The following is a 10,025-nucleotide window of genomic DNA, read 5'->3' on the forward strand; positions in this document are numbered from 1 at the left end:
TCTTTGTATCTGGATTAGGGTAGTGGTTACATGACTGTGGGTTTTGTGTTTGTCAAAACTCATAGAATTGTACAAAAGAAAGTGATTTTCAGTATAATTTTAAAGTGTTAGTTGCACAGTCATGTCCAACTCTTTGTGACTCTATGGACCGTATCTTGCCAGGCTCCTCTGTCCATCAAATTCTCCAGGCAAGACTACTGGAGTGGGTTGCCATTCCCTTTTCCAGGGGATCTTCTCAACCCAGGGATCAAACCCAGGTATCCTGTATTGCAGGCAGATTCTTTACCATCTGAGCCACCAGGGAAATCCCATAAATTTAAAAAGCATCTGAAAACTATAAACTCTTATATGAACATTTGGCAGTTTCACTTCTTTAAAATGTACCTATATGAGGCTCATTCTTCTTTTCTTATATGTTCCCTGTCTTTTCTCCCATTTTTTTCATTATAATATCGTCTTTCCTGGGTTTTCTGCTTCTTTCCTTTCTTCTTTCTTCTATCCTTCCATCCTGCAATTTTTCTATACAACAAATATTTCTTGATCAACCCTGACCATACAATATATATTAGCCCTGGGTTATACTCTGAAGGATCTGTATTTGACACATTGTAATAATCCAGTTTCTGAAAGGCCTCAGAAACATATTAAGAGTGAGTCAATAAGAAAGAATATGTTTTGGGAAAAATACACTCATGAATGCTGAAAATTATCTTGACAGTATGAAAACTGCTTAAGGATAGACAAGATGTATTATACAGGCTTACAAATTATTTCAAATGTACTTTTGGGTGTTCATGATTATGATTTTTCATATGGCTTTCATAAATATCAAATTTATGTGGCAATTAAATCATTTAACTAGAGGCAATAAGAGATCTGTCTAATTCAAATTTGGTTAGTGCTAAATATTATTAGACTAATATTTTCTAAAGAAGCTGACAAGACATAAGAGAAAGTGATTTCTCATTCAAAGTAAAAGAAAGAAGGAACAGGGGAAAAAAAACAAGAAGCAAAGTGATTTATTTTCATGTGAATAAGAAACTTAAAATGTTACTGAGGAAGTCCACATAGCAAAAATAGAGATTCTGGAATTGTATAATATTGTTACATATGGAAAGAAAAGAGCGATAATAGAAATATTTAAGAGGTCAAACCATTGGGACTTATGATTTATTGGGTGATTATATTTTCCTAAACCTTGTTTACTAACCCAAGCCCAAATCCCCTCTGTATTGTCAGTTCTTCACAAATGCATTGTATCCTTGTCTAAAAGGCACAAAGCTTGTCTGCTTTGGTCAATTCTTTGAGTCTCATATTATTTTATGAACTCCTATACATGCAGATTAAATGTTTTTCTCTTCTTAATTTGTTTTATGTCAATTTAATTATTAGGCCAATCTAGAAGGGAAGAAGGGAAAAGTTTTCCACTCCTCCAATGGCCACCAGGCAGATAATATATTATTATCTGGAACTCATCATAAGGCTCAGTATCAGAGATGTAGATCTGAAAGGACTCTGATTATATATGAAGTTGAATATATATATATATATATATAGAGAGAGAGAGAGAGAGAGAGAGAGACCCAGCATCTAGAAAAGAGCCCAATGTTAGGAAAGATTGAAGGCAGGAGGAGAAGGGGAGGACAGAGGATGAGATGGTTGGATGGCCTCACCGACTCAATGCACATAAGTTTGAGCAAACTCCGGGAGATGGTGAAGGACAGGGAAGCCTGGCATGCTTCAGTCCACAGTGTTGCAAAGAAGAGGACACGACTAACCAACTGAACAATGACGAGAGAGAGAGAGAGAGAGAGAGAGAGAGAGAGAGAAAGAGAGAGAGAGAGAAAGAGAGTCACTTCACTGGGAGTGGTGAGTGGGGGTACTATCAAACCTGGGAAGGGGCAATTTACTGAAATGCTAAGAAGGGAAGGATGGGTGTGGATGTATTTCAAGAAGTAGCTAAGACATAAACAAGAAGGATATATTGTACAGCACAGGGAACTATAATCATTATCTTTTAGTAACTTATAATGGAGTGCAATCTGCAAAAATACTGAATTATTATGCTGTACAAAAGGGGCTTCCCTAGTGGCTCAGACGGTAAAGCGTCTGTCTGCAATGTAGGAGACCCGGGTTCGATCCCTGGGTTAGGAAGATCCCCTGGAGAAGGCAATGGCAGCCCACTCCAGTATTCTTGTCTGGAAAATCCCACGGACCGCGGAGCCTGGTAGGTTACCGTCCATGGGGTAGCAAAGAGTCGGACACGACTGAGCGACTTCACTTCACTTCACTTTACACATGAAAATAATATACTATTGTAAATCAACTACGCTGCTGCTGCTAAGTCGCATCAGTCGTGTCCGACTCTGTTCGACCCCATAGCCGGCAGCCCGCGAGGCTCCCCCGCCCCTGGGATTCTCCAGGCAAGAACACAGGAGTGGGTTGCCATTTTTTCCATTAAATTAACTAATTAATTAAAAAGAAGTAGCTAAGAGAGGAGGACTTTTGATAAAAATGGAGTTAGTATCCAATCAAGGGAGAGTAAACTAATTAAAAATAGATTCTCTAAATATATAGGACTGCAGCCATGAAATTAAAAGACTCTTACTCCTTGGAAGGAAATGTTATGACCAACCTAGATAGCATATTCAAAAGCAGAGACATTACTTTGCCAACAAAGGTTCGTCTAGTCAAGGCTATGGTTTTTCCTGTGGTCACCTATGGATGTGAGAGTTGGACTGTGAAGAAGGCTGAGCACTGAAGAATTGATGCTTTTGAACTGTGGTGTTGGAGAAGACTCTTGAGAGTCCCTTGGACTGCAAGGAGATCCAACGAGTCCATTCTGAAGGAGATCAGCCTGGGATTTCTTTGGAAGGAATGATGCTAAAGCTGAAACTCCAGTACTTTGGCCGCCTCATGCAGAGTTGACTCATTGGAAAAGACTCTGATGCTGGGAGGGATTGGGGGCAGGAGGAGAAGGGGACGACAGAGGATGAGATGGCTGGCTGGCGTTACCAACTTGATGCACATGAGTCTGAGTGAACTCCGGGAGTTGGTGATGGACAGGGAGGCCTGGCGTGCTGCGATTCATGGGGTCGCAAAGAGTAGGACACGACTGAGCGACTGAACTGCACTGAACTGATGTTAAAAAATAGGGCTTCCCTCAGAGCTCAGTTGGTAAAGAACATGCCTGCAATGCAGGAGACTTGGATTTGATTCTTGGGTGGGGAAGATCCCCTGGAGAAGGAAGTGGCAACCCACTTAAGTATTCTTGCCTGGAGAATCCCATGGACAGAGGAACCTGGCAGGCTACAGTCCACAAGAGTCAGATACTTTTATTTTTATGTTAAAAAAAAAAAAGATGGTATCATTTGTTTAGTTTTATACTCACAGTGGCAGTTTATGACAGAAAATCAGAATCCATGTGAAATGTAAATATTCAACCTGTATAAGTAACAAAAACAACAACAAAAAGTTGTTACCTGAGGAGCTGGAATGAAATTATAGTGATTCAATTACTCAAAAACCCTATTTGTCAATATAGAAGAAAATTACAAATAGCAAAATTGAGCTACAAGTTGAAACATTTATAGTGAGCACTGGAGTAAGATTAAAGAGGAGGTTAAACTATTGAAAGCAGAGCAATTTCACATTTTATCTACTTCAAAAGTATTAAAAGAATGATTATGAATCAGAGGTGAATTTTACCTGAGTTAAGGAACTCAATACTTTTAGAGTCTATAGTATTAGAAGAGTAATCTGCACTGATATTAACTTAGTCCAGGATTATCATGTAGATATATGTTCAGTGACTGAGTGCTTAGTAGATGATCTCGTTCTCTATGAGCATTTCTCCCTTACCTAGTCCTGGTGTCCTCCAGGATCCAGGAAGTCCAGAACCACCTGGGGCAGTGAGGAGTCCCTGCCCTGTTATTTCTATCCTGAGTAATTTCTATAGTTAAATTCTTACTGGGCCAATTCCCAGTGTGATCCTCTTTTCAAAGGAGTATTAACGTCATGAGGATTATAATGGTGAAGTGCAAAGCAAATGTGATAAAATGTGATAAAATTATACAACGGATAATCCTCAGAATTAATATTAGATGTTATTATCACTATTATTAATGCTACTTATGATACTATTATTGTTATTCAGAGGCAGGTAAAGTCAGTAGCATTTTCTAAAGATTATAATTGGATATTTTGGAATATTCATTGCCTCCTGCATTTACTAATGACTCCCTGAAGGGCTTCTTGCTTTCCTTTTGCACAGAGCATGATTAGTTTGATATTGAAAACTGAAAAATGCAAGTGAATTATGAAGAAAAATTTATTCATTAGAGAATCATTTCAACTTTAGAACCATATTTCTTTGGGAGAGTTTTATTAGTTTTGCTGTGTTTTGAGAAAAATAAAGGCAACTATTATTCATTTCAGGGCATGGAAGAGTGAGGTGCCCAAGATGGCTCTAAGAGAATGTGACTGAATACTGACCAGCCTCTGAATCCTCCACCCCAAATACACACATACACATTCACTTTTTGCTAATATCCTTCTCAATACTATCTAGTTGTTCAGACATGAGAATCTAGGGCTTGATTTCACAATCCTGGAGAGACCGCCTCAATCTTGGGAGCCCCAGGGAACAACCCTGCTTACCGATCTGTGAAACTCTCTGTGGTCTGGTATGGGGAGGAGTTTGGAAGCAGCTCAGGAAATAAAAGTCTTTATGTGAGTAGAAATGATTTTGCCAAGTAAGCCTCAGGCAGCTGGAGAATCCTCTTCCAGCTAGGGGTACCCTAAGCAACAAGGTAAGTTTTAGAGCAAAATCAGAGGCTAAAAGTTGTGCTATCAACAGAATATCTTAGGATAATGTTACTAAAATTTCCAATTGTCCCCCAACCACTTTCTAGTACTTAGTAAAATGGAAGTGTTTTTGTTTTTATGCTGTAAATCAGACAATAGAGAAATTTTGTAATTTTATTGTCCACTAGTCAATCAAAGATATCTAATGAGATCATATAACTTGTGGCAGCCTATGGGGCAGATATAAAACACTTACACAATCTTTTTCCATAAATGAGGCAGCTTCCATGGTCAGTAGAGGGTCAGGTTAGGTGAAACTTTCAGAAGAACTTGGGATCTAAGAAACTGATCTTCACCTGTTTAGTACATCCTGGGAAATATAATTATGGAGAAAATCAAGGACATACTTTAAGGAATAAGCAACCTAGCCAAGAGATGCCTTTTAAACTTTGTCTTTGCTAGCTGAACCCTCAAGCTTCCAGTATATTTAGTTGTAACATTTTTTCCCTCCATTTCTCATATGTTTTCCTTTCTTTTTTTTAACCACTGACTATATGTTTGACTCAGGACAAGTTATTTTCTTTATCTATGCTTCAATTTATTTAATAGTAAGATGTGAAATAGTTCGACATTTACTTATGCTCTTCTTTGTGTGTGTAAATCACTTCAGTCGTGTCCAAATCTGTGCGGCCCTATGGATTGAGGCCCACCAGTTTCCTCAGTCCATGGGATTCTCAAGGCAAGAATACTGGAGTGGGTTGCCATGCACTCCTCCGGGGGATCTTCCTGACCCAAGGATCTAACCCACATCTCCTATGTCTCCTGCTTTGGCAGGCGGGCTCTTTGCCACTAGCGCCACCTGGGAAGCGCCTGCTGTTCTTTGGATTTATGCTTTTCTTTTTTCATTCCTTTTCTCACCTTCTTTCTCTCATCTTATATTCTATTCCTTTCGTTTACCTCTTAAAAATTCCTTTAATTTCCATTCTATTACAATTATTTGAAAAACTTAATAAATATTTTCTTTATTAAAAGTCCTAAAACAAACAAAAAACTAAAAGTTTGTTGAAAGAGTAGAAAATATATGTTATCTTAAAAGCCAGAGTCTTCTGAACAAAAGGCTAGCTGTCTTTCATAGGAGCAATGGAAAGACATGAATATTTTACAGAAACAGAGGATATACCCTAAATAAGGCTGGGGGAATCTGTGTCAGAAATCTTTCAAAGAAGATCTTTGAGGAGAGGGATTTCAAAACTCTACAATATGTTTTTGATTCATCAGGAATATGCATCAGTCAGAGATGTATACATAGCCTGGGGTTCAGACACATGTTTGCACAGTTAGAGGGTAAATTATTCTAAGATTACAAGAGACACAAAATTAAATGCGATTCTTTGCTGATAGAAGAGCATTTATCAATTTCACTTCCATCAGCTGCAAAGATCTCTGGCTGAAAAATCCAAATCAGAGAGACAAAACAAAAAACAAGAAAGAAAAGAAAACCTCAATATCAACACTGATATTGAGAACATGTGAAGAGAAGAACTTTTTTATTCCAAGTTCTCATAATTAAAAGAACATATTTTGCTTTTTTACCAATGGAAAGATCTTTTGTAAGCCTGACACTGCCCGTTAGCATAGGCATTATTGTCTGTGTGCTACGTATATAAGGCCATATATGAGAAGCAAGGGAAAACAGAATTTGATTAGATGTGTGGATCTGGAGTTTACATCACCTTGCCTTTAGTCACCTTGGTTCTCTTCAATTGATGAAGGCATCTGATGTGCATCTTAAGGTTGAGAGAGCTTCTCAAGGAGAGTATGCAGTACCTCTAACTGGTATTCATGTCTAAAGTTGAATGACCCCATCAGGAGGCATTTTAGAAAAAACATAGTTACTGATCCTGGAAATATCAGCATGTTTCTTCCAGATCTCTACTAGGACCTCTATACTGGCTCTCTGAGAGTGTAAATGGCATTATGTGAATGATCACTGTGCCTTTAGTAATACAATTTCCAGATGATCCTGATTCTAAAAAAGGCTTCAGAGGAGCCTCACTTCCTTTTGGACAAAATGAGTTAGTCTTAAAAAAGAATTGCTGCTGTTGCTTTCCTAAATATAACTTACTCCCCTGTCTAGATTTTATTAGATTAGAGATGACAAATACATTTCATTTTCTATGATCAGAAGTTGCTGTCTGAGGTTCCTGGGTTGAGAATGATGGTCCACATCCAGGCTCAGGGGAAATGAAGGTGGTCATGCTCAGATGCAAGCACAGGCATGTGCCCTGGGCATGTCCATCCCTGCCTTACATACAAGACCCGTTGCCTTCATGAGAGTTCCAGTACTGGGCATAAGGAGAGTGATGGGTGGAAATGACATCCTTTGTCAGCAGTCAACTAATTTTTGTTTTATACTGATTCTGTCTTAGTTATTGTGTCCTCAGCCTCTGACTCAACAGCTTGTAAGATATGGATGAGAAAGAGGGAGAAATGGACTGGAGAAAGCAAAAAAGTTTATCTAATGCAGTGTGCTTTAAACTGAATGTGTCTTATTTGACTTGGTGAAACTTTTTCATTGGGACAGTAGAAGTTTCCTCCACAGGATATATCTTGGAAGAGTAATTTCAGGGACTCAACCCTCCATTAAAACTCTCTCTCACCCATGTTAAAATAAAATGGTTCTGCTCTGAGGAAGATCAGATTCTAATATATTGTTAATACTTGTCACTGCATTCTTAGGAAGACACACATCAGGATCTCAAAATTTCCCTCCTGTGTTACATTGACTTCATGACAGATAATAACCACTCTCACTTCCAACACCTCTACTTTGTCTTAACTGGAATTCCAGGGCTTGAACTAAAGTATTACTGGATGGCATTCCCACTGGGTGCTATATATGTCATTGCCCTCTTTGGCAATGGTGTCATCATCTCTACCATCAAGTCCGAACTGTCCCTGCACATGCCCATGTATTACTTTCTGTGTATGCTGGCACTGGCAGACACAGGACTTGCCCTTTGTACTATGCCCTCCATGCTAGGCATATTTTGGTTTAACTACAAGTCCATCGCCTTTGATGCCTGCCTTGTTCAGATGTACTTCATCCATACCTTCTCAGCCATTGAATCTGGAGTGCTGGTGGCCATGGCCTTTGATCGGGTTGTGGCAATCTGGAAACCCCTCAGGTATGGCACCATCCTCACCAATAGTGTGGTCTGCAGAACAGGGGCAGTCATCTTGACAAGGGCCATCTGTGTGGTCTTCCCGGTGCCTTTCCTCATCAAGCGGCTCCCCTTCTACCACTCCAATATCCTCTCCCACTCCTTCTGCCTCCACCAAGATGTCATGAGCCTTGCCTGTGCCAGCACCCGGGTCAACAGTCTCTACGGCCTTATTGCGGTTATCTTCACCAAGGGTTCTGACTCCCTCTCCATCCTCCTCTCCTATGCATTCATACTTCAAACAGTGATGGCCATTGCCTCAGGGGAGGGCCAGCTGAAGGCGCTCAACACCTGTGTTTCCCACATTTGTGCTGTTCTCATCTTCTACGTGCCACTCATTGGGGTGTCTGTCATTCACCGTTTTGGAAAGCACCTTTCACCACTGACCCATGCCCTAATGGCTAATGCCTATCTTCTTATACCCCCTGTGCTAAACCCCATCGTCTATACTATGAAGATCAAGGAGATACGGAGGAAGCTCATCCAGATATTTGTTCCAGCCAAGGTCACTGCAGAGGGTTAGGGTCTGCCAGTTTAAGAGAGGAAAAATATCTTCTGTAATGGCTCAATTATGACTATGAAAAAATAGTTTTTATTTTTTCACGTTTTTGGTGTGATTTGAATTGGGCAGAGATAGTTCCCTGCTCTCAGAACATACTTTCCTCTTCCTGTACCAAATCATCCTTTGTGCAGTATATAAAGAGCGGCATTTATAAGAACCATTCCATGTACTTTCCTGTGGCCTTGCGTTAGAGTTGGCCCATAACAAATGAAAGGGGAATATTACTAATTCCATTCTGTAATAACTCTTCTGAGCAGAAATAAGCCACAAGCTTAATGTCTTTTAAATTAAAGATAATTGAGTTGATTTAACATTCTAGCTCAAGTGTTAGGAATGGCCTCTATTAGCTTAATAGGGGAGAAATGAACTATACTCATTAAATAATAAGAGAACACCTAGGGATAATGCATTGTTAAATAAAACATGGATTAGAAAGATGGCTAAATTTTAGGATTAAGAATATAAATGTATATAATTGAGCAGGGGCCAACCATATTGTATAACTTGAGAACAACAGATGAAGAGTGAGCTTTAACTCTTCCATGTGTGACACTGGATATTCCCTTCCCTACCACTAATGGCAACTTATTCATTATGAAGCTGGAAATGTTATCACTTAACAACCACTGTGGTTATGGAATTAAATTTAATCATATAAGGACAAGTATTTGTAAACTATTAAGGGTTGTGCAACTATAGGAAGTGTTCAAGAATATTGAATATAAGACAATAAAAGTACGTATAGACTGTCGACTAAGCAAAAGACAGTACCAGAGCCTTTTACATGCTGTCATATTGGATAACTGCAGCATCCCTATGGGGGAGTGTTATATGCTGTTTCCAAAGCAGTTCATGTGTTGGCCAAGGCTCAGTCAGGCAGATTTTCTGGGGACTGTTGAACTATCTATATTGTGGGAGACAGATAAAATGGATTGGGCAGGGTGGGGATGACACTCAGGGTAGAAGGTTAAAGAACTACTACAGATTTAATTTGAAGACAAAGTATCAGATTGGTCAAAACATTCATTTGGGTTTATCCTTAAGATGTTATGGAAAAAACCAAATAAACATTTTGGCCAACTGAATATATGAAGAAGAAGAACAAAAGCACACATATAAAATGTATACTAATGAGCGACTTACATTCTTTTACATGAGCCACAAGACTTTTGCTCAAGTTTTTTATTTGATCTTTAAAATCTAACACAAAAGATTCTTTGGGTCTTACATGGTATGTAGTTACTTTCATGGTATGTAGTTACTTTCATGGTATGTAGTTACCTATTACTCAAATCCGGAGAAGGCAATGGCACCCCACTCCAGTACTCTTGCCTGGAAAATCCCATGGACAGAGGAGCCTGGAAGGCTGCAGTCCATGGGGTCGCTATGAGTCAGACACGACTGAGCGACTTCACTTTCACTTTTCACTTTCA

At 39.3% G+C, this 10,025-nt stretch overlaps 1 protein-coding gene across 1 annotated transcript; it reads left to right on the forward strand.

Annotated features, from left to right (window-relative positions):
- The first annotated feature begins 7,596 nt into the window (after window positions 1–7,596).
- LOC104993678 (putative olfactory receptor 51H1) lies at window positions 7,597–8,553 on the forward strand. The gene has a single exon (XM_010847037.1). The coding sequence runs from the start codon at window positions 7,597–7,599 to the stop codon at window positions 8,551–8,553; it is 957 nt and encodes a 318-aa protein (XP_010845339.1).
- The last annotated feature ends 1,472 nt before the right edge of the window (window positions 8,554–10,025 follow it).

This window comes from Bison bison, unplaced genomic scaffold (assembly GCF_000754665.1).
Source record: "Bison bison bison isolate TAMUID 2011002044 unplaced genomic scaffold, Bison_UMD1.0 scf7180017849308, whole genome shotgun sequence".
Taxonomy (NCBI): Eukaryota; Metazoa; Chordata; class Mammalia; order Artiodactyla; family Bovidae; genus Bison; species Bison bison.